This window comes from Dendropsophus ebraccatus, chromosome 8, assembly GCF_027789765.1.
Source record: "Dendropsophus ebraccatus isolate aDenEbr1 chromosome 8, aDenEbr1.pat, whole genome shotgun sequence".
Lineage (NCBI taxonomy): Eukaryota > Metazoa > Chordata > Amphibia > Anura > Hylidae > Dendropsophus > Dendropsophus ebraccatus.
Window position 1 is genome coordinate 89,515,969 of NC_091461.1, and position 25,548 is coordinate 89,541,516.

General features: G+C 42.8%; 1 protein-coding gene across 1 annotated transcript; it reads left to right on the forward strand.

Moving 5' to 3' along the window:
* Positions 1 to 4,849: 4,849 nt before the first annotated feature.
* BMS1 (BMS1 ribosome biogenesis factor) lies at positions 4,850 to 24,630 on the forward strand. Its single transcript, XM_069980906.1, has 23 exons — positions 4,850 to 4,937; positions 6,869 to 7,052; positions 7,384 to 7,574; positions 8,046 to 8,125; positions 8,571 to 8,759; positions 9,061 to 9,203; positions 10,518 to 10,639; positions 10,794 to 10,990; positions 11,509 to 11,648; positions 13,198 to 13,877; positions 14,181 to 14,282; positions 14,741 to 14,898; positions 15,272 to 15,353; positions 16,865 to 16,941; positions 18,110 to 18,301; positions 18,409 to 18,597; positions 18,686 to 18,866; positions 19,336 to 19,394; positions 19,584 to 19,706; positions 19,853 to 20,000; positions 22,819 to 22,994; positions 23,104 to 23,265; positions 24,015 to 24,630. Exons 2-23 carry the CDS (start codon positions 6,883 to 6,885, stop codon positions 24,237 to 24,239), a joined length of 3,786 nt encoding a protein of 1,261 aa, XP_069837007.1. The 5' UTR covers positions 4,850 to 4,937; positions 6,869 to 6,882; the 3' UTR covers positions 24,240 to 24,630.
* Positions 24,631 to 25,548: the final 918 nt, after the last annotated feature.

Genomic DNA, 25,548 nt, shown 5'->3' on the forward strand with positions numbered 1-25,548 from the left:
TTCAGGACCAACCAGACCATGGAGCAATGAAAGAAGGTGCTCTGGGCTGATATGTTTTTTTTTCATAGCATCTGGTACACGTGCATCCCATACTTATGTATAGTATGGCATCAGGATGCACTATGTGAGAAAGACAAGCCATAGCAGGCGGTGTGATGCTCTGGGCAATGCTCTGCTGAGAAACATTGTGTCCTGGCATCATGTGTATGTTACTGTGACATGTTCCACCTATCCTAACTTTGTTGAAATCTACACCCCTTCGATGGCACTGGTATTTCCCAATGGCAGTGTAAGCCCTTCCACACTGCTAAAATAGTTCAGGAATGGATTGAGGAACATAACAAAGAGATCAGGGTTCTGACTTGGTCACAAAATTCCCCAGATCTCAATTAGTCTGTGGATGTGCTGGAAAAACCAGTCTGATCCACGGAGTTTGCACATTGCATCTCATAGGACTTAAAGGGGTATTCCAGAATCCTAATTTTTTTTACCTGAGGCAGGACACAACTGCAGAAATTAGTGTGAAATTAGTGAACTCACCAAATGTCAGGGTTTAGCTGAACACTCTGTATTTGATTCCCAGTGGCTGGAAAAGTTGGATTCTTCCATAGGGCTGCCAGGAACAGATGGATACAGCTTAAGGCTATGTTCACACTACGTAAGTCTCCGGACGTAAGCGGCCGGAGATTTACGTAGTTTGCGTACAATGGAAAGTATACGATATACGGCTGCACAGTTCACACTACGTAAGAACTTACGCCCGGATCGTACACGGCGCCGTAAAAAATGAAGCAGACCATTGTTTGAGGACGAAAATGCCGTAACTTACGCCCGTAGCGTAACATGCGGTCCCGTACGTAGTGGCGATTTCTTCATTTTTCCACTTTTCTTTGCCGATCAAAAAGGTTCTGTGGGGTGTTCGGGGCTAGCCGAAGATTTCCAAGTAAAAGACCGCTATCAGATCGCTACGTAGGGCGCTCGGGAAGCGTAAGTAGACTACGGGTGTAAGTTTGCGGTCCGTACGTAGCCAGCCGCAACTTGCGTGAATCCCTGGCCGGAGTTTAACACGTATATGTGAACATAGCCTCAGGCTGCGTTCACACTACGTATATTTCAGTCAGTATTGCAACCAAAACCAGGAGTGGATTAAAAACACAGAAAGGATCTGTCCACACAATGTTGAAATTGAGTGGATGGCCGCCATTTAATGGCAAATATTTGCTGTTGTTTTAGAACAACGTCTGTTATATTGAAATAATGGCCGTTATTTACTGTTATATGGCGGCCATCCACTCAATTTCAACATTGTGTGAACAGAGCTTTTCTGTGTTTTTAATCCACTCCTGGTTTTGGTTGCAATACTGACTGAAATATACTGACTGAAATATACGTAGTGTGAACGCAGCCTAAGGCTATGTTCACACAACGTATATTTTCGTAAAAGTACGGCTGTTGTTGCAATCGGCAACAACGGCCCAACTTTTTCCGAAAATATACGTTGCCTTGTCTTCTATGGAATCCCAGCCAGAGTGTATACACATGGTATACGGTCCGGCAGGGGTATCTATAGGAAACTGACATGCTGTAGAAAACCCTGTCAGTGCACACTGTGGAGCGAGCGGCTCTGGACGCTTGCTCCATTGTGTGCAGTGGGGACTTCAGATGCGGCGTGCACGGATGCGCCCGCATCAGAACTCTGTGGCTGCAAAGATCATCCAGCAGGTACTGCAGTACCAGCCTGGATGATCTTTTCAGAAACCGGTCGTGTCACGGAACGACCAGTCTCTTATGTAGTCTGCACATGGCCTATCGCTGCAACAAACTTCTCCTGCCACCAGCGAAAGTGCGCTCATCACTAGCAGCCAGTGACTGCCCGAGCAGACAGGTCCTGCTGAGATGAAACTAGCAATAAGCAGTGATAACCAAGTGACTAAATGGCACTGAAAAAAAGAGTTGTGGCGGACCAGGGTATTTTTACGGTGCCCCCAAAAACATATGAAAAATTAGGATACTGGAATACCCTTTTAAAGGATCTTCTGCTAACTCCTTGGTGGCAGATACCATAGGACACTTCGAAAGAACCGACATAATATAAGGCAGGCGGTTTTAATGTTATGGATGATCGGTATACATTTGTATTTTAACATCTTTTTTTGCTGTCCCACATATTGCGTTTCTGCCGTTCCCCTGAAATGAAACTAGATAAGTGCAGGGCTTTATGATGCATTTACACAGACAGATTTATCTGACAGATTCTTGAAGCCAAAGCCAGGAATGGATCTGAAAAGAGGAGGAATCAGTCTTTCCTTTATGACTTGATCTCTGTTTATAGTCTGTTTCTGGTTTTGGCTTCAGAAATCTGTCAGATAAATCTGTCTGTGTAAACGCACCATTAGGCTATGTTCACACTGCATATGAGTCCGGCCACATTTCGTACGGAAAAATCGACATGCGGACGGATGCGTACGAACCGCGAACATACGCCCGTAGTACAGTTATGCTTCCCTAGCTTGTTTCGAAGCGATCTGAGGCAGGTCGTTTACTTGGAATTCTTTGCCCAGCCCAATAAAACTCACAGAACCTTTTGGATCGAAAAATCAAGTTCAATTTGGCTGAAATAAGTACTCCGTACGGGACCGCATGGAAATCCACGGCCGTGAGTTGGAACATTTCCGTCCTCAAACAATGGTCTTTTTAATTTTTCACGGCGCCGCATACGATCCGGCCGTAAGCTCATACGTAGTGTGCATTGTGCGGGCGTATATCGTATACTTTCAAGCGAACGCATCAACCTCAAAACTATGTGGGTATATTCGCGGTTCGCACTACGGCCGGACTCATACGCAGTGTGAACATAGCCTTATGGTGATCAATTAAGTTTAGTATAACCTCAGGGGTCCAGGCCAGGTGGATCAGGCCAACGCAAATCAGAGATTCTGGGCAGCATTAAGGGTATGTGCACACTGAGGAATCTGGGCGGATCACCCAATGCGGATTCCACTGCTAGCACCCGCGCGCATCTCCGCCCATGCCATAGACTCTAATCTGTGGTCGGGCAGTCTATGGCACGGGCGGAGATGCACACGGGATGCGAGCGGCGGAATCCACACTCGGTGATCCGCCAGGATTCCTCAGTGGGCACATACCCTAATGGTGTGAGCAATCCTTTGAGGAAAAACAGAACTTTCCTGCTACAAACCGTTCTTTCAGATGATGTCGCATATAGGGTCAACCCTGGGACCATTGGTAGATGTGACCAGACAACGGGACCTTAATGCCATCAATCTGTAACAAAAAAGTCATAAACAGCATAAAGCACATTACGTGGTCTAACACAACAATGTATTGATATTGATATTCAGCAGACAAAAATGTGGACAACCATTTCCTTCATTGAATTAACCGGCAAGATAAAAAGGCAAAGTGTTATCTCCTGATGGGGCGATGTGTGATAAGTGACATCTATTCTGGTCTACAACACTTTGCATCTATACATGCCAGGACTTGTTGCTGAACCATGAGGCGGCCATTGACATGCAGGCTGGCGGCAGAACGCCGGCTCTTCCAATGACGCAGAGAAATGGGTCACTACTAGAGTTGAGCGAACTTGGTCACTATGTTCAAGCTGCTTCCCATTGTTATACACTAATTTAATGGGACTTAAAAGTGTTGTCTGCTGTGCTTCTGAGCGCCCCTTAAAGTAGCTTATATTAATGCAAAGTGGTCCAAACATATGATGTGTTTACACAGGCAGATTTATCTGACAGATTTTTGAAGCCAAAGCCAGGAACAGACCATAAACAGGGAACGGGTCATGAAAGAAAGACTGAGATTTCTCCTTTTTTCAAATCCGTTCCTGGTTTTGGCTTCCAAAATCTGTCAGATAAATCTGCCTGTGTAAACGCACCATTAGTCACTAGGTAATCATGTTCGGGCCACTAACATGTATGGAGGCTGCTTGAGTATGGCACAGCATTCTTTGGCATCCCTTTACTGATGGAAGCTTCCAGATACTAGTAAACTCGGGCAAATACGCAGTGTGAACCCAACCTTAGAGCATATAGATGCCATACAGGAGGAACGACTCTCAGCATCATTACGTGCCATCCTCGACCTGCACCAGGCTCTGGGCCTGTGCCAGTACCCATCCCTCTCCCATGTGGCTGCAGCCCAAAAGACTACCACTTACCAGTCCCAGCAATCCATCATGGCGGCAGCACTGGGATTGCTAGTTATGCCATAGTGTAAATGGTGTGTCAGTGCGCCATACTTGACTGATGCTCCAGGGACCCCACTCTCATGGGCTGTGGGGGTCCCAGCAGTAGACACCACCTGTCCTGTGGATCAGTGACCACTACATATCTTAGTACCATCTCTTAGTACTATCCTGTTCGGATCGCCACCTGGTAAAGCAACTGGAAGAAATCGTGACTACCTAAGGCAGGGGTAGGGAACCTTCGGCTGTCCAGCTGTTGCAAAACTACAACTCCCATCATGCAGTGTGTGAACATTCCCTCAGAATCCTATCAGTAATGTCCATCTTATTATTTCTTTTCAGTATATCTGTCTGTGAGAGGCTAAGTGACAACCAATATGGCTCCCACAAGAGCTGTCACAATAGCCTTGCTATTGCTTGCCAATAAGGCAGTAAGTACACCATTGTATCGAATATTGGAGACCGGGATACACTTCAGCCCTACTGATCGTCGCACAGCTTTCCCAGATACAGAAGTGTTACTTGTCATCCCTGGCGGACAGTTCTACAGCACGTACAGACCGGATACTGAATACACTGCATGATCTTTCGTTCCGCTTCGGAGCTGTTTCCTGACGTGCCTGAATGGCGATGATCACTTCCGGCGGAAGTGTCGCCCATGTGGACTGTGTGAGCGAGGACTAGTGTGGATAACAGCCGGAGACCCTCGCAGTTGTCACTAGTAAGTTATATGCACTACGGGTGTAACCATGTGATAAATCCCAGCTGATGTACTACAAGTCAAAGCAGTCACCAGTGGCCTTAAAGGGATTAGTGGGTTTATAGTGCAGTTATATGTTTGTGGTTAGCAGGGAGAGCAGTGCAGGTGTGCTGCCATAAAGCTCCCCGAGAGGTGTCTCTTATTAATCCTTCCCCCATACGTAAGACAGTGATAGGATATATGAGCCCTGCACTGTAATATGTGTGATCCACACACCGCTATAGTATAGGGCAGCAATACTCTATAATGGTAGATGTGGATTTAAAGGGAACCCATCGCCATATAAATGCTATGTAAGTTATCGGCATCATGTTATAGAGAAGAATGAGCTGAGCAGATTGATATATATATTTATGGGAAAAGATTCAGTATAACTTGTAATTTATTGGTAGAAATCTCTGATGTTTCCATGGTAAGTAGTCCAGTCCTTTGAGTGACCCCGCGTTACAAGTTATACTGAATGTTTTCCCACAAAGAGATTTATATATGTGTGTATATATATATCTGCTCAGTTCTTCCTGCCCTATAACATGATGGCGATAGATTAGATAGTATTGTTTTTGTGACAGGTTCCCTTTTAAAGAGTTTGTCGAGGGGACATAAATAGTTTATATTGGACTGTAGAGTTATTAGATACTTGTTAGCTAGGACTAGGAATGGGCCTGAAATACAGAAGAGGTGCAGATCTTTGCATTATGTCCATTTTTATATAGTATCCCTCACTATTTCTGGAAGAAATGACCATGTGCATCCAAGCCTGGGAAACCCTTAAAGTGACTGTACCACCAGGCCCAGGCTGAAGCACTGGAGACGGGCCGACCCACCCTTAGTGGGAAGAAACCCCAGCCTCTCCATGACGTGATTCCATTAGAATCAATGGAGCCCTATCATAGGGGGGTGGGGGTTTCCTCCCACTAAGGGTGGGTCGGCCCGCCTCCAGTGCTTCAGCCTGGGCCTGGTGGTACAGTCACTTTAAAGTGATACTGTCTCCTCTCGAAGGGTTCTATTCCATGGGCCGACCAGGATCCGATCAATAATGTAAACGAGCGCCGATCTGCTTGCTCCATCTCCTTGCTGTGGAGAGTGCCCAATGGCCAGGTGACACTGTCCTCTGATGAAATGAAGCAACAATATCACTTTAAAGTGTCAGTCTTTAAGAACTAAAAAAAAAAACCCACTTCTCTCCCTGTGATCTTCATCTCTCTGCATTTGACGAGCTCCATAGACTTATAAAGCTGGGCCAAGCATGATTGTTGAAGCACATTGCCGTATGAATAATAAAGTCCTCTTAAATTGTGTTGTTGCCAACATCAGTCGCACTGCTTCTATGTCCCACTGGTCTTTGGAGCTGTGACAAAGAGATCTGTCAGCCAAAGGGTTGGGAAAAAGCTGTAGGTTACATTCACTGGTGCTGAATTGTAATATCACAACCATTAGGGGTTAGCAGTGCAGCTTATCTCAGGTTACCCTTCTATTGTGGATCTCTGTTTTGCAAGGTTTTTGTGCTTTTATCTTATATTATGGGGTCACGATACACATGATGAGTCCTGCACACAGGTCCTGTAACTCCTAGCCTCACACCATCTCATTGGGCAGCACTGCTGGGAAGAGTTGGTCTTGTGGAGGCAGCTTCGCTTTCTAGGATTTTGAAATAAATATACCAAAACAAAAGAATTGCCATCTTCTTACCTTTATTGATTCCCTTGTTCCTGCTGGGCTTCCCCTCGCTCCTTTAATGCGATCATGTGGGCCTCCATGATCTGAAGCACCTGTCATCTTGTACAGCTGCTAAACAAGTGCTGGGGACTGCAGAATCAATATGGCTATTTTCTCATTGTCTATATATTAAACGGGTTCCTGAACAGTGTACACATATATTCTCTATTCCACAGATAAAGATAGAAAGATGGATGAAAAGGAGCAGAAGAAACATCGCAAGAAAAACAGTGGAACAAAAGCTGACCGGAAGCGTAAGCGGCAGCAGGGAGAAGGTGGAACTGAGGAAGATGCCAGGAAGAGAAATCCCAAAGCCTTTGCGGTACAGTCTGCTGTGCGCATGGCCCGTAACTTCCACAGGTAAAGGGATAGATTCCATGAAAAAAGCCTGGATGGGGTGGAAGGTTTCAGAATTGACTCTAATGCCATGTATGTGTGAGGAGCAGTGGTTATAAGAAGGAACCCAGTAGTATATCATCATATCCCATATGCCATGATGCATATATATATATATATATTGCCACCAGTGTGATCTGCAGACTCCATTGGGTGTGGGCATGTTCTCTAGAAGGGGTACAGTTGGGGTTTACTGATCTTATAGCTGCCACATTGGCATAGTAGAATAATTTCATTGCAGATAAATTGTATAGTGCCTGTAGTTTATATTTGTTTTATGTTGTTCTCTTCACAGGACACAGGATCTGAAGACAAAAAAGCACCATATACCGGTGGTGGATCGTACGCCTTTAGAGCCGCCTCCTGTTGTTGTGGTAGTTGTGGGGCCCCCAAAAGTTGGAAAGAGTACCCTGATCCGTTGCTTGATTAAAAACTTTACGAAGCAGAAACTCACAGAGATCCGTGGACCGGTTACCATTGTCTCTGGTAAGAGTTATCGTATGCTTTTAGTATAAGACATGGTGAAGAATCTTTGATTGATCGCTGCCCCAATATAACCTGTTACAGGAAATGGGCTCTGTTATAAGTCAATAGGGCCTAACCCCATAGACTTCTAGACCCAAGTCTAATTGGGTGGCCAGCCAGGGAGTGAAGCTTGCAGCCATATGCTTTTTCTGGCTATAACCTATGATCGGAGCGGGTCTCAAGACAGAGACCCAATGCAATGTAGAATTTTGACATGTCACAAAGACATATCAAACTTTTTACAAATGCTGATAACAACTGATTTACAGCCTGAATTAATTTAAAGTTAACACTTCCCTGCAGTTTTAATGTCTCCAGAAAGGATGCTCTATCAAGCACTGTGAATCAGTCATTATAGGAGCTAAGCTGAAAACTGAATTTCATTTAGCTTTATTGTTCTGTACTTTTATATGTATGTTTTATCACTTTTAGGAAAGAAAAGACGCCTTACCATCATTGAATGTGGCTGTGACATCAATACAATGATTGATTTGGCTAAGGTGGCTGACCTGGTAAGTGATTTTTATGAGGTAGATTTATAAGGACCTTTAGCTTGTAGCCGGAGATCTAGTTTTGGGGAGTCATTTTTGTTCCCCCTCCTTTGTGGCTGCCTTCAGTCTGCTGTGTCTATGAACACTATTGTAGAGGTCAGTCAGTTGGATGTCACTGTGCTCCTCTGTTGTGATTTTTAGGATTGACAATTTTTAGCATAGTATAGCAAAGCTTGTGGGTCTTAAGTGAGTAAAGTTGTTGGAAGAGACCCTTATCAGCAATTAGGGTTTCTGTTAGTGTAGACATCTGGGTGCAGCCCTCAGCAGAGTGCATCGGCTCCATTAGTACCTGTCATATTACAGAACCGACACTGCAGGTTCCAACTCTCACTGTGCTGCAAAGGAATAAATGCATAGTTCTAGTGTCTTGCTACATCTTCTCTTTAACTGATTTCTTTTCACCCAGGTTCTGATGCTTATAGATGCTAGCTTTGGTTTTGAGATGGAGACCTTCGAATTCCTTAATATCTGCCAGGTCCATGGCTTTCCAAAAATTATGGGGGTATTGACCCACTTGGACTCCTTCAAGAATAACAAGCAGCTACGCAAGGTCAAGAAGAGGCTGAAACACAGGTTCTGGACAGAAGTATATCAGGTCTGTCTATCTAATCTTTAAAAAATACTTATAATTTTTAGGAATTCACATGGTCATAGACTATGGTCTGCATACTGTCTACAACATCGAACCTATTCTATTCTATGGACCAATACACATAACTGGGTTCCACAGACTGCATTCACCCAAAGCCACAATTATACAGTGTGGATTGCATTCTGAGCTCATAGACTTCAACTGTGCATGGTTCCTGATTGCACATGGGCCACAGATAATATTCCATTGACTGTATGTGTATTATGGATGTGTGGCCTGACGTAAGGTTGTCTTTCCTTTGCAGGGTGCAAAGCTTTTCTACCTGTCTGGAATGGTGTATTCTGAATATCAGAAGCAAGAAATCCGTAACCTGGGGAGGTTCATCTCTGTGATGAAATTCCGCCCTCTGGTTTGGCAGACCTCACACCCTTATGTTCTTGCAGACAGGTGAGCCTGATCCTGAATCCGCTTTGCAGGGGAATTGAAGAATAACCTGCATGCTGAAAAGAATTCCTTCCCTAACTAGCCTGTTGTGGTAAATCAATACTTCCTCAAGAGTTCTTTATATACCTGTTATTGTTCTGTTTCTCTGTTGTTCTTCCTGGAAATATATGAATACATGGACAGCTGGACACTCGCACTGTCCTGTCAATATAAGGATACATGGTATTGATAAGTGGAATAGTAACGTATAATTTCCAGGGAGAACAACGCACTGCATGGCTATAAGGCGTTGCTCCAGAATTGTTATATCATGCTTTCTCTTATTAGTACAAACAGTTAGGTCAGGAGAGCTGGGGTCTACTCTCTAAAATCAACATCATGATGAAATAAGAGACCCCCATGGACAATCTGGAAGTAGCTTAATGTGACCACCTAAAAGATCCCTTGACGCTACAGGCCTAAGGATGTACTACTGAGAAACTGATCACAGCTAATTCCTTTGTGATTTTTGTTGTTTGCATTCTTTTTCTGGAGACCTCGTGTGGATTCAGTCCAGCAGACGGACGGGTCAGAGCGGTGGCCACACGTTCACACCTCCCTCTATTGAATCCTTTAAAAGTCATAGAAATTGCTAAGCAAGTGTCTGAGAGGTGGTAGTGACAGGGGTGGGACTCCACCTATTAAAATTTTTGGTATATGCTATTGAAGGTGTCTATATGCCTTCAATACTCTTTCCCTTCCTATAGGGAACACATAAATGTTTAGCGCAGCCAAATGTGTTGTGTTCCCTATGGGGAAGGGTAACCTGTAGCAAGACTGTTCTGCCGGTGGTTCTCTCGCTGTAAACAAAGGGATCGGGAAGTGAAAATCCATCATGTCTGAGCCCCTACCTCCACAATATCATCTGATTGGAAGGCTGCCATACACCTTATACTGATGGCCTAATCCACCACCACCAGTGACTGACCTGCACTTTAAATGAGCCAGAAATCACCCCGTGTAATATGTTACCTACAGTTCACAAGTTATGTGTTGCAGAGATTTCTTCAATTAAAAATCATGGATCACATGGATAGGACGAGTGTAGACATTTCTGCAACAGATCCTTACATGCCTTTACTTATCATGGTGGAAAAACATGAAGAGACTTGCTGTCTGCTGCTAACCCAGCTTCACGTGTTTTACACCAAAATAACAGTATGGAAGCACAGTTATGTACATAGCAAAGTTTTCCTGAACAATGGCCGTGTGTGGGTGCTGGAATACATACGACAATTTCCAACTGGATAATATAGGTTTTATGTCTTTCTCTTTTAGGATGGAAGATCTTACTAATCCTGAAGACATTAGGCTGAATCCTAAGATTGACCGTAAAGTGTCCTTGTACGGGTATCTGCGGGGAGCCTATTTAAAGAATAAGAGCCAAGTTCACATCCCAGGTGATTCCTCTGTAGTGTACATTATATTATCAGTTACATATTAGTCCAGCTTGTTGTCACATTGTAGTCTTAGCTTTCAAGCTTCTTCTGTTATTGATTGCTTTTTGTTGTGTATAATATATGATGCATGGGCCTTACTGATGTCTTTTTGTAGGTGTTGGAGATTTTGCCCTCGCCGAGGTGAGCTTCCTACCTGACCCCTGTCCCCTCCCAGACCAGCTGAAAAAGCGTTCTCTGAATGAGAAGGAAAAGACCATTTACGCTCCGCTCTCGGGTGTTGGAGGCGTTGTATACGATAAAGATGCTGTGTACATAGACCTGGGACCAAACTACATTCAACAGGAGAAGCAGGTATGATATGAGCAGATGCCTGGTAATCTTGTGGGATTATAAGTGTGTCCAAATGGGCTGGCTACTGTATGTAAGAAATGTTATACTGCCATCTGCTGGCATCTGTAAATATTATATTGCTTGAGCTGAATTCTGTGCTTATGGCCTCAAACACACAAGACCCTTAAATGGGTTTTCTAGGATTATAAAAAACACAGCTCCTTTCTTACAAAAACAACACCACCTCTGTCCTCAGGTTGTGTATTGTGTTACAGTTCATGTAAATTCACTTCAATGGAACTTAGTTGCAAAATCACATCCAAACTGAGGGCATATGAGTGGTGCTGTGTTATAGTAAGACTGGATAAATGATACAGAGCTTTTAAAGATTTTAGAAATCTTTGGGTCCAGGTTGCACCTTTATGTGACTCACATGGGTAAATGATGGGTAGATGACTGCGCCGTTCCATATGAGATCTGTATTTCTTATTTCTTAAATTATGGATCAGTCTGACTGTTTTTTTTTAATCTCCTTACAGAGAGCTGCAAAACCTTCTCATGAACTGGTCCAGAGTCTCATTTCCACCAATGTCACCATTGATTCCAAGATGTCCACCAGCAAAGTGTCTTTATTCACTGACTCAAAACCTCTGGGCATGGATGAAGTAGAGAGCAAAGAGTATGTTTTCTTAAGTTGTCTGTCTGCCTACTCTCTGGCCGCTCTCTTTCCTTTTTTTAACCAGGAATTATTAAAGGGCTTATCCAGTGCTACAAAAACATGGTCACTCTCTTCCAGAGACAGGGACTTGTCTCATCTCCAGTTTGGAGGGGGTTTTACAAGTTAGTTCCATTGAAGTGAATGGAGCTTAATTGCAAACCACACCTAAACTGGAGACAGGAGTGGTGCTGTCTCTGGAAGGAAGTGGCTATGTTTTTGTAGTGCTGAATAACCCCTTTAAAGTAGAGGACATACTGACACACTGTTAACATATTACCTCTACCCCGATGGTTAGATTACTGACGCTCTGCCACATTGATCACTGGCTTGTGACACAACATAGCAGTGTATAGAGAGACATGTCACCATATAACATCATTCAGCCACCTCCACTGTGCTTGCGGTAGTTCCTCAACATATTGGTAATGGTCACCACATTATGGTCAGGATTGCTGTACAGACAGCACAGATAGACAACGATTGAGGGCGATGTATTGTAAAAGATTTATTTTGAAATCTTCCAGTCTGAACAACTACAGAATGTTTCTTTAGGGTATATTCACACGAACGGACTCGCAGCAAGATTCTCGCTGCGAGTCCGGCAGGTCCTGGCAGTTCCCACACACTATATACTCGCTGCGGTCTGAATGACCGCAGCGAGTATGTAATTCTACCGCCCTTAACCCCTTCTGCTTCCGCCCGGCTCCCCCGCTGTAAGCATACATTACCTCTCCTCGCTGCACGGGTCCGGCGTCCTGCTCTCCCGTCTGGCCAATCAGTGGCTGCGACTGGGCAACACACTGGCCGGAGAACAGGACGCCGGACCCGTGCAGCGAGGAGAGGTGCTTACAGCGGGGGAGCCGGGCGGGAGCAGAAGGGGTTAAGGGCGGTAGAATTACATACTCGCTGCGGTCATTCAGACCGCAGCGAGTATATAGTGTGTGGGAACTGCCAGGACCTGCTGGACTCGCAGCGAGAATCTCGCTGCGAGTCCGTTCGTGTGAATATACCCTTAAATAGAAGCTAGGCTGTCATTGAGCTCATTGCCAGAGGTGCCGGTCCTGTGGGCACTGTATTCTGTTCTTGCTGATACAGTGAAAGTATCAAGAACATAATCTGCATATGCACATAGGTTGTCCCGATGGATAATTACTTTATTGCACCAGATGTGGTTTAACTGTCTCCTGAGGTCTACACTTATTTGTCCACAGCTGATCATGTATTGCTGTAGCATGTTGCTTTATTGATGTGCCACTATGACATTGTGGTTCTTGAGTGGGACGAAAACCTGTCAGTTGTTTCATGCTGTCTGAATCATAGTCTCTACTAATGGTTCTAGCAGAGCGAGCAGGTTTAGCTTTGTATAGGTGATTGTTTTAGGCAGCTTTACTGTGTACTGTGTATATAAATATACAGTAAACGGGGGAACAGGACTGAGGGTGGTGTTGGTAATTTTTGGCTATGTTCTCTTTATGCCGTCCCGTATTGATTTTGTCCTACCATTTATTAGGTTTGAAATGCCGACAGAGGAGAAAGTGATAGATGCTGAAACGGGTCGGGTGCGTCGTAAAGCTGTGTTTAAAGGAGAACAAAATGAGGAATCTGATGAGGATGACGATGCTGAGGAAAGTGAAGATGATGATGAAAATGAAGAGGAGGATGATGGGGAAATTGGTGATGATGATGATGAGGAAGCCGGTCCCTCTTTGGAAGAAAGTGATTGTGAAGAAAAAGTTCAACACTCAAGCCAGAGAGTTGCTAAAAAACTTTACACAGAGGAGCAGCCTAAAACTAACGCTTCGGAGATGCCGGTTTTTGCAGACAGTGATGATGACCTGGAAAACAGTGGAGATGAAGTGGTTGGAGAAGAAGAAGAAGAGGAGGAGGAGGATGACGGAGACAATGATGAGAAAAATATTGTGGTACAGAAAAAAAAGATTTCTGTGAAAGAGAAGGGGGATAAAGGTAAAAAACCAACAGCAGCATTAGATAGTGGGAATTGCACTGGAGAGGATGGCATATCCTCAGGTTCTGAAGAAGCAGAAAACATGGATACTGATGAAGAACCATCTAAAGAGGCAGATGAAGAATCTGAAGGTACGTCTGAAGAGGACAGTGATGATGAGGAAGACTTACTAAAAGAAGATGAAGAATTTATGGAGGACAATGACGCCTCTGAAGACACAGTAGGTGAGTTACCTAGTTTCCTTCAGCGATAAAATGTAGTATCCTTAAAAATTCTTGTCGGACGTAATGAACTTGAATCATATGATGAAATTGAGACCAACAAGGTGTTGTAAAGCATTTCATCAGAAAACTGACACTTTGGTTTAGATCTTCAGACATAATCCTTTTCTTCCATTTTCATTAAATCATTGCACATCGGTAAAATGTTGTTCTGCGGATGTCCGATCTCAAGAGTCCTATATGTGGATAGATACAATTGTTCTGTTTTATTGATATTGAAATCTTTACATCTTCATAATTTTTTAGGTGCATTGAAGTGGAAAGAAGACCTGAAAAAGAAAGCAGCTGAGGTCTTTCTTCGACAACAGCAGTCTGTTCCCAATCTGCGAAAACTTGTCTATGGAACAGGTGATGTATTCTGTATAGTCCTCTGCTGTACATTAAAGGAAACAAACACAGGATCTCTCCTGTGTAAATCTGGGCATGTACTTGTAACAATGATGGAAGTGAACAGGCACATGAGCGATTCAATGATTTATGCGGTCCTTCACTTCCAATATTTGGGCTTCTTTTAGCAAGTCCTGATTGACATGATATGTACATACATATATCAGGCTGAGTCTGATGCACTCATCCTGCCAACATTCCCTGTGATCCCAAACTTTAATTCAGATATTTACATAGAAATTACCTGCCAAGTTTAGTTGTTAGCTTTGACTTACTTTGCTTCTTGTTGCAGTCTTTCCCAAAATAATTTATATTTCCAAATTTTATACTGGGCTGTGTCATAATGTTTTCACTCATTGATTTCTTAATGCAGCTTTTGTAATTTATCACTATTGTAACTTGGTTTATGCGTCTTACAGTGGTTGAGAATGAGGAGAATGAGGATGATGACGATGAAGGAGAACTTGGTGGCCTGTTCCATGTCAGCCGTCCAGATAAAGAATCTAGGAGAGCGACAAATGCCATAGACTGTTCAAAGTTTGTGGTCGAAAATCCTCAAGATTGGGATGATGATGAGGTGACTTCTGAAGTCTCGCAGTTCTCATAGTAAAAAGAAACGTTGCTAAGGGGAAACATTCTTAATGGACCTTTTAATGTTGTTGTACTTGTTATGACTGCCAGGGACATAATGTTTTAGAACCATGTAATAGTTATAAAAAATTATTAGAACAGCTTTCAGAAGCATCTCCTAACGCTGAGAGGAGATATAAATTCCCCCTAGCAGAAGTATAATGGCTGTGAAGGATTGTAGGTATTAGAAATAGCTGGTATTGCTGAGTTCTATACTGACTGTCTTACAGAAACATTGCATGCAAAGTATTGCATTGCTTATATTGTTATTAACCACATTATGGTTTGTTTTGTGCTCACAGCTTTTGCTTTTTTTTCAGGTTATGGACTGCATTCGTGATTGTTTCGTCACTGGAAAGTGGGAAGCTGATAAAGATGCCGAGAAGCTGTTAGAAGAAAATGGTAAAAAAAATAATGGTAAAAAACAGGGTGCTGACACCTGACTCCCCTGTCTGCTGTACAGTAAGAACAGACCATGAAGCAGTTGGCTGTGCCCCCTCAGTAGTTCTGGCATCCTTGTAGTTGTATTCACGTCCTTAAAGTGACACTGTCAACCCCTTTTGGCATTCTGACTTCTCTACACAGGTGTAAAGGGTAAATTTAGCAGTTTTCATACCTTATTTTATATCATACGTCATGGTGCTTGTTCAAGTAAAAAGTGATCTTTTATTAACTGCAGATTGTGCTAAGTGGGCGGGGCTTAACAGTAACAGTGCCACTAAATTCCACCCACAGTGTCGTCATTGGCCCCACCCCTCCATGATGTCAGAGGCACATAGGCTCCACCCCCTCGCCGACCATTGGATCAGGTTGGCCTACAGGGCCAGGCCCCACCCCCTCTAGGTCGGCCCATACCAATGGGCATTGAGGGGGCGATGCCTGTGTGGCAATGACGTCACAAAGGGGCGTGGCCAACGGTGGTGCTGTAGTCGGGGCTAAGTGATAAAAGATCACTTTTTACTTGAACAAGCACCATGACGTATGATATAAAATAAGGTGTGAAAACCTAAATTTACTCATTACACCAGTGTAGAGAAGTCAAAAAGCAAAAAGGGGGTGACAGTGTCACTTTAAGAGCTAAGGCTACAGTAGCCGGGTCACCACCACTACACAGGGGATGGGTCCAACTGCTTCCAGCTTTGTTCTGAGTGCGGACACTGAGTCTGGTGTCAGTTCTCCAACAATCAACTGTTAACTAATAATTGTTTTCTCCTAGACAACCCCTTAACAGAATTGTCATTTAGGGTAGATTCACACACACCATATCGCAGTGAATTTTCTGCTGCAGATACGCAGCAAATTTGATGTAAATAACTGAACACAGCTTCAAATCTGCACCATCAAATCTGCTGCGCATCGGTCGTGTGTGTTAGCACGCTTAGAAAAAAAACTTTGACCATGTCAAAATCTTTGATTGGTCGGGAACTTCCAGGCGCCCACTCATCGCTAGAACAAGCAAGGAGACGCATTTGCTAAATGTGTTCTCTTCCCGCACTGTCCTTATGGCAGGAGATGGCTTCTATAGTAAGGGTCCATTTACACAGAAAGATTATCTGACAGATTATCTGCCAAAGATTTGAAGCCAAAGCCAGTAATGGATTTGAAAAGAGGAGAAATCTCAGTCTTTCCTTTATGACCTGTTCTCTGTTTATAGTCTGTTCCTGGTTTTGGCTTCAAATCTTTGGCAGATAATCTGTCTGTGCAAATGGATCCTTAGTCTATGAGCCCTTCTCCTGCAGCAAGGAAAGCGACTCGGAGAAAAGCACTTGGCTATCCCTTCTCACCAATTTGTCCTGGTTTCAGAATGTTTCTTGTTTTTTTTTTTCCCTAATCTTGCTATGTAATCAGATTGTTATTTTTGAGTGACTGCTGATATGAACTTATGTATTTCATTATTATCCATGTATCCCCAGAGGAGCTTTATGGTGACTTTGAAGATCTGGAGACAGGGGAGGTGCACAAGGGCAAGCCAGAGTCCCAGGATCAAGAGGTAACAGATATCCATTGAGTTACATTGCTGTTGATTGCCTGTTTCACTGTTCTTAAAGTAACTCTGTACCCACAATCTGTTCCCCCCAAACCGCTTGTACCTTCAGATAGCTGCTTTTAATCCAAGACCTGTCCTGGGGTCCGTTCGGCCGGTGATGCAGTTATTCTCCTAAAAACAACTTTTAATCCTTCAACGCTGTGTCTAATGGCCGGGGCTTACATTTGTATATGCATTAGACTGGCACCACATCTCCGTCCTTCCTCCCCACCCTCCTCATCATTAGGAATGATCCAGGAACATTTACTGCTGTTTGAGCTTTGCACAGGTGTCTTAACGATCCAGCCCATGTTCATTATACACACAGGTGGGGAATAGGAAGTAATCTGCCTGGAGCATTCCTAATGATGAGGAGGGTGGGGAGGAAGTACAGAGAGGGTGTGCCAGCCTAATGCATATACAAATGTAAGCCCCGGCCGTTAGACACAGCACTACAGGATTAAAAGTTGATTTTAGGACAATTACTGCATCCCCTGCCGAACGGACCCCAGGACAGATCTTGGATTAAAAGCAGCTATCTGAAGGTACAAGCGTTTTGGGGGGGTCAGATTGTGGGTACAGAGTCACTTTAAAGGGGTTAGCCTTTTAAAAATGATGGCCCAGATGAACAGAACAACACTGCAGGTTCTTTCAGTTAATGCTACCAAAAGTATACTAAAGAATGCAGTGGTCCCACAAGTGCAGTGTCCTTTTAAAACAGCCCATGGGTGAATTCCAGGTGTCGGACCTCTGCTGTTCTGATGTTGATAGCCTATCTGGAAGATGGGGCATCAATTTTAAAAGGTCTGATAACCTCTTAAGGGTGCGTTCACACCTGCAGATCTGCAGCAGATTTGATGCTGTGTTCAGTTATTTAAATGAAATCTGCTGCAGAAAATCAGCTGCCGATCCTGTAGGTGTGAACGCACCATAAAGGCAGAACCAAACACTCAATTGTCATGAACCAGAGACAAAGTGTTGTGACCTTAAAGCTTGGCTCATCACTGGTTGTGGTGTATTTCTCAGCTGGTTGTGTGTTCCCAGGCTTTACAGTATTGGGTTCTGCCTAAATTCTGGATAATTTTTCTGGGCCTGGTCTAACCCGACCTTCCTTAATACATTGTATTTGCAGTCTGAAGGGGAGGATGAGAATGAAGATGTGGATAAAGAGGATAAAGGTTCCACAGTAGATGAAGACGAGACAAAAAAGCGTCTAGAAAAGAAGAAGATACTTAAGGAACGCTTTGACATGGAGTATGATGATGGAGATCCCGAGGCTACATATTTTGATGAGTTAAAAGGGGAGATGCAGAAACAAGCGGAGGTCAGTGTTGATCTGAAATGACACCTAGCATTGTGTGTACAGTTCTGAGGCCCGTTGCATGGAGCTGGTCTTGCACAGTTTTCATTTATTTTCTGAATTCCTTGTAGCTGAATCGGGCAGAATTTGAAGACCAAGATGATGAGATCCGTGTGCAGTATGAAGGCTTCAGACCTGGCATGTACCTCCGAATAGAGGTTGAAAATGTACCCTGCGAGTTTGTCATCAATTTTGACCCTCATTACCCAGTGATCCTTGGTGGACTTGGCAACAGTGAGGGAAATGTTGGCTACATCCAGGTACAGTCAGTAATAATACACTTCATATGAATCTGCCTGCTCAGGAAATGGAGGAAAGCCTTTAAATATCTTTTGTATCTGTCTTTAGATGCGGCTGAAAAAGCACCGTTGGCATAAGCGGATATTAAAGACCAGAGACCCCTTAATTTTTTCCCTGGGCTGGAGACGATTCCAGACTATTCCACTTTATTATATTGAGGATCATAATGGACGTCACAGGCTTCTTAAATATACCCCCGAGCACATGCACTGTGGTGCCACTATTTGGGGTGAGGAGGTCAATTTTTATCTACATTGGTTGACGATATTTCCAATATTAACAGTTCCTAAAAAGAATAACCTTCCTAAAGTATAACTCCAGGTCTTTAGCAAGGTGGCTTCCCTGCCTGAGTTTAGATGATGTTCATAGTAGGAAATGAACACAATAAAAAAAATAAAGTATTTGGGATAATATTTTGCTTTAGTATTTTTTGCTTAGAAGTAGGTCTAAAACACAGTAGAAGTGCAGATCTTTAAAGTTTTTCTCTCTGTATGTTGCCTTGTTTCGGCTTACAAATACAATGTAAAATACTGACCAAATCCTGCTGTGTGAGTGGCCTAACAAGATGCTTACATGTGCTGCATTGTCAGGATTGTCATACTATTTAGTCATAAGAGAATAAATAAGAACCTAAATATAATGACAGTTTAAAGTTTAAGATTTAATACTTTACATTTTCTGTTTTATTTCTCATCTAGGACCCATCACTCCTCAAGGAACTGGCTTCCTGGCTGTCCAGTCTGTTAGCAGCACCACAGTAAGTGAATGTGTCTTTGTAGATTTACATGTTACATTCAAAATGTGTTTTCTCTCTTGTTGGGGACACTAAGTTATCTCCTGTTATCTCTGTGCCAGTATTTACACTTTGATGTATTAAGTTCCATATGCATCAATGACATGAAGATAACTTGTGTATTACGAATCCTTTCTCCCTGTTCTCTTATAGGCAGATTTTCGCATTGCTGCTACTGGTGTTGTGCTGGATCTAGACAAGTCTATCACAGTGGTGAAAAAGCTAAAACTGATAGGTTACCCCTGCAAAATCTACAAGAATACAGCTTTTATTAAGGTACATGAATTTTGTGCCCTTTTTTCTCTTAAATTTTTATGTGGTATTAAATAGGTTTATATTAACATAATGCAATGATAAAGGACCTTTCTATTCAGCTCCTACGTACACATGCCCATCCATTTTCTTATTTCTTTTGTTTCCAGGGAATGTTTTCTTCTGTCTTGGAAGTGGCAAAATTTGAAGGAGCATCTGTGCGAACAGTTAGTGGTATCCGTGGGCAGATCAAGAAAGCCTTACGGACACCTGAAGGGGGATTCAGAGCGACGTTTGAGGACAAACTCCTAATGAGTGGTGAGTAAGAACACCTTCGGGGATAGAGCATCTTTAAAATAAATGTAACCCCTTAACGACAGCAAGCGTACGCCCTGCTGGGGGGCCGTACTATGGAGCAAGCTCACATGCTGAGCTTGCTTCATAACGGATGAGGACCGGCTGCTATCAGCAACCAGGTCCTCACCCTCAATGGTGGGCTGCCGTAATCGCCCGCCATTAACCCCTTTAACGCTGTGATCGCGACAAGACCGTGGCGTTTAACTGCAAGTGACAGGAGCATCTCCTGTCACTTACCGATCGGGACCCCCACAGCATGTTTGCCAGGGGCCCGATGGTACTGCCTACCTCCGTGCAGTCTTCTATCAGAAGATTGCAGATAACACTCATCCCTGCTATGCTATGGCATAGCAGTGATCAGTGTGTTCCGTCTATTATATGCATGTAATAGTCCCCAGTGGGGACTAAAAAAGTGTAGTAATATAAATAAATAAATGTTTTTAAAAATGTCCCAAAGCTCCTTCCCCAATAAAAGTCTAAATCACCCCCTTTACCATTTTATAAATAAAACACATAAAAATAATAAAATAAATATACTATGTCGTAACCTGCGTAATCGTCCGCTAGGATCGCAAAGGTTTTAATTACATTATATTAAAAAAATTATAAATCGTGATCAATACGCCCGATCTACACATTTATGGTACGCAAAAAGAGATCGTGACGCAAAAAATTAACTGTAAAAAAAGTTTTACTGTTAATAAAAATCGTAAAACATTAGAAAAGCCATGTAAACATGCATATCGCTGTATTCAGACCGACCTATAGAATAAATATATCCTGTCAGTTTTACTGTAAAGTGCATTACGTAAACATGGAATCCCCCCCCCCCCCCACACACACACACTTCTTTTTTTTTTACAGAATTGTAACTGTATTTTTTGTCCTAAATTCACCCCATAAGTGATATTTTGGGGGTTCCATCATTCATTTTATGGTGGATTGAAGGATGCCATTACAAAGTACACCTATTCCTGAAAAAGCTGTTACATGGCCCTGTAGATGGAAAAATTAAAGAGTTATAGCTGTTAGAAGGCGAGGAGGAAGAAATTAAAATGCAAAACTTAAAATTGGTGCAGTCTTCAAGGCCATTAGGGGTTAAAGTGTCCCTCTCATAAAAATATTTTGACAAATGTCTAGAGGTTGATTGGTTGGGGCATTCACATGTCCCCAAAATACTGTCTGTGCATGGGCAGTATTCTGCGGACTGGACCTTGAAGCTCCTGGCTGTGCACAAACAGTATTTTGCAGACATTTGAATGCCTCCTTAGATATCATTCCACCACCGATATCTATATAGAACCAGAAGAAAAAACACTTTGATTCCACCCGTCCCATCTCCAGCCCCCCTTCCCCCTCACACTCCTTATGATCTGCTCCTCTCTTTGCGAGACAAGCTCTATTTTAAGTTCACGGTACTCATCCTGTACAGCAACTATTTCTAGAGATTGGTGAGGGTCTGAACTTAGAACCTCTGACATATACAATGTCCCCCCAACTTATGACGGACTCTTTAAAGCGAATCTGTACAGGCCGGTACCCACATTCGTGCCCTAGGCCTGCAGCGTCTTTCTCCCCACCTCCTTATTTTAGGCTGGATGGAGGCTGGGAGAGAGGCGTTGCAGGCCTAGGGAACAGATGCAGAGACCTTTTTATTTGGCAACATAGCAGCCCTAGAGGAAAGGTCGACAACTGGACATGTGTGATGAAGTGTACAAAACAGTACAGGCAGTTTTGGGGTGGGTACCAGCCGCTACAGATTTACCTTAAAGCCCCATGCACATAAGCATTTTACATTCTTATTTGGAGTGGTAATAAGGAACCCATAGGATTCTATAGGGTCCTACTGTACCTCTATTTGCTTATGTAATAGAGGGATACAGAATCCAGCAGAAAGTGTTCCATGAATACTATATTACAGAGGTTGACTCTTCTTACGTTAGGTTGTCTTTTTGCAAATAATATCTCCAATAATGAGCACCCCATGGAGCTCTATTCAACTCCCTTAATTAAAATTTTGCATTTGCCAAACTTTTTTTCCTTATACAGTGGTACCTTGGTTTAAGAGTAAATTGGTTCCAGAGCATTTTGGTTTAGGAGCTCACAGTTTTTCAAAATTGTGACTTGGTTTAAGAGCATTGCTTTGGTTTAAGAGCTCCCTGTACTGGGTGGAAGGGGGAGTGGGGTAGGGGCATGGTCTGCATAGCGTGGTCTACAGCCCTGTACTCTTACCCGGGAAGTCTCCCTCACCTTCCAAATTATGGCAGATCCACTTCAGGCTGGGGCTTGTATCAGGGGACAGGACTGTAGAGGTAATCTCTTCATAGCTGTAACCCTTCTCTCCCCAGACAGAGTGTGCTGTTATGCTATGCCCACATCTGCCCTGCTTATTCCTTCATGCCCCCTGCAGTCTGTTAGCCTTTGTATTCCCATCCTCTCCATTACTGTACAGTAACTTATAATATCACTTATTCAGCTGTTTCTAAATCTTTGTTTAATTTGTTTTACATGTAATTCAGAATAATAAATTATTATTTTTGGGGTGTGGAACCAATTGTCTGCATATCAGTGATTCCTTATGGGAAAATTTGCTTTGATGTAAGAGTGGATTTGGATTACAAGCACGGTCCTAGAACAAATTATGCTCGTAATCCAAGGCACCACTGTATTGGGCAATTGCATTACCACTAAAAGCTGCACAGTAAAATAAGATTTCCTTCTCTTGCTCTTTTTTACATTCAGTCTCAATACATCACGTTTCCTTGTTATTCCTTTTTAGATATTGTGTTTCTGCGCACTTGGTTCCCAGTTACTGTTCCCACCTTTTATAATCCTGTGACCTCACTGTTAAAACCTGTGGGTCAAAAGGAGTCATGGACTGGTATGAAAACTGTGGGTCAGCTGAGACATGAGCTTGGCATCAGACAGAAGCAACGTAAAGATTCTGTCTACAAGGTACTTGAGTACTATCCAGTGAGCGATAAATGCAGACAGCAATAAATAGTGGTCTTCATCACTGACATCATTTGCCTTTTATGTAAACCTGTATGTTTTATATTTACAGACCATTGTGAGGCAAGAAAGACACTTTAATCCGCTGCATATTCCTAAAGCTCTTCAGAAAGCGCTGCCATTTAAGAGTAAGCCCAAGATGATGGAAAAGAAAGCTAAAGTGACCAGGGACAAGGTGCGACCTGCGGTTATCCGGGAACCTCATGAGAGAAAGGTGAGTGCAGTCACTCTGCCTGTATTTTTTTTTTTTTGCAAGTTCTTCTTTGAATGGTCCTAAAGGGGTATTACCATCTGAGCATGTTATCCTTCATTTACACTGGGGATTCAACCACTGGGACCCCCACTAATACTAAATAACTGTCCCCAGAATGAAGGGCGCACAGCCACTGCTCTATTCATTCTCAGTGGGGCCACTGGACATTTCTGTATTCAGCTCTTAGAAATGTTTGGCGGCCCTATAGATATTGGATGGCCACACATGCACAGTGTGTGCCGTTCATTTCGGGGGCAGTTTGGTCCCCATTCTCATGATTGGTGGGGGGTTCCAGCAGTCAGAGTCAGACTTCCACCTATCAGCCATATAAATCCTATCTAATGGATAGGTGATAGCATACTTAGATAGTCCTTTAATAAAAACAAAAAGAACCCACTAAACTTAAAATACACAAACAGCATATAATATATATATATATATATATATATATATATATAGATAGATATATATATATAATATATATATATATATATATATATATATATATATATATATATATATATAAAAACTCAGGTGATATTCCCCGGATTTTATTTGGTCTCATACTGCATAGTTCTTTCAGCTTACTGATATATATTTTCAGAAATTCTGCAGTTTTTTATAATTTTTTTGGTTTAACATTCAAATTGTTGTAGTGGACAATGTGCACTCACTGATGGTTAACAAATGCAATTCTTTTTGCCCCACAGATAATTGCCCTTCTCAACGCTTTGGGCACTGTGAATAACTATAAGAAACAAAAGGCCAAATCAAAGCAAAAGCAACAGAGGAAAGAGTTCCTGCGTCACAAGTCAAAGGAAGAAGAAGAAAAGCTGAAGAGGCAGAAAGAGGCCAGGAAAAAGCTGTTCCGTGCCATTGGACAAAAAGAGAAAAAGAAACAAAAGTCAAGTCTCAGGGGCACAGAGCCAAACTGAACACATAGGTCTTGCAAAATGTACAGCTCCTTGTAAATATGGCAGCCGACTTATTGAATAGACAACTCTTCAGTGTCTTCACTGCTTGGTATCATCCTGAACCAAGTGTTTATTTAACTTTTTTAGTTCATCTATTTTTTAAAGCTAAGATGTCGATATATTTGGGAACATACTGTATATAATACACCTAGACACTTACTTGGTCCTGGAGTGAAGTTGTCCTTGATCCATTTTAGCTTGGACTGTAGGGAGTCAAAATTCATGAAATTTATAGTAGCAATAACTTATGAAGGCTTGTGGATCCAGATGTACAGGAAAAAGAGAAAACTGTCCCCAGAAACCATGTATTTCTGTTACTTCGTGGAAATCATTGAATAAAGACATGCTGTGATATGGTTCCCTTTTTGGTGTATACTTCTTGAGCTCTCTCTCTATCTATATATATATATATATATATATATATATATATATATATATATATATATATATAGGAAAAATAATAGAATTGAACGGCACTGTGCTGACTTAAAGTCAAATGGCTTCCAGCCGATGGGTGCACGTCCTAGGTAGTCGACCCCCGACTCCACAGAGTATAGAATAAAGCAGGTAGACGGCACTCCAATGAAGTGAATAGGTGCAGGTTTATTCACCCGTATACGTACAGCGACGTTTCAACTCAAAACTGAGTCTTTTTCAAGCAAGTACAAAGTGTCATACATGTGATATTTATACAGAAGGTGACACCCCATAAGGGTATGTCTCTCAATCAGTGATGTCATATACAAACAATGAGGGAATATACAATAATACATTTATCAGGTGCAATCATGTGAAAAAATATATACATAGCTATGCACTGTATTACACAATGATCCCAGTGCAGTTTCTCTTGTGAATAATCAGTCCCTTTAAAGTCCTCAAATTTACAAAAATAAAATTGTCCATCATAGTAACAGTTAATATGGAGGCCGGACTTCACTCACCGCCCCTTTGTTCCGCCAATCCCATTCTGCCGTGGCCATGCTCCTTTCAGCTTGTAAATAAACGGAGTGCGCAGGACAGGATGCGTCCATATCGCGCACTGTGATGACCTCACGCAACCACTTGTGATCACGTGACATGCTGCGCGCATGCGCACAAACGCCATATTTCGTCGGAGCGCCATCTTGGAGTAGGGAAAAACTCTCCGGTGCCCAGACTAAGTAAAAATTGGTTTAGCAAAAGACTAATGGGAAAAAGAGCCAAACGTGTCCCCTAATTTCTGAGGTTGTCACATGTAGCGTACACAGCAGCAAGGACGTAGTCCCGC

What these genes read in the sequence shown, in the direction of transcription:
- BMS1 (XM_069980906.1), top strand. Translation starts at nt 6,883, where the DNA reads ATGGATGAAAAGGAGCAGAAGAAACATCGCAAGAAAAACAGTGGAACA. An exon ending in CAGAGTCCCAGGATCAAGAG is followed by an intron (nt 16,942 to 18,109) that starts GTAACAGATATC and finishes TTGTATTTGCAG; the next exon opens with TCTGAAGGGGAGGATGAGAA. An exon ending in AGAATACAGCTTTTATTAAG is followed by an intron (nt 19,707 to 19,852) that starts GTACATGAATTT and finishes TTTTGTTTCCAG; the next exon opens with GGAATGTTTTCTTCTGTCTT.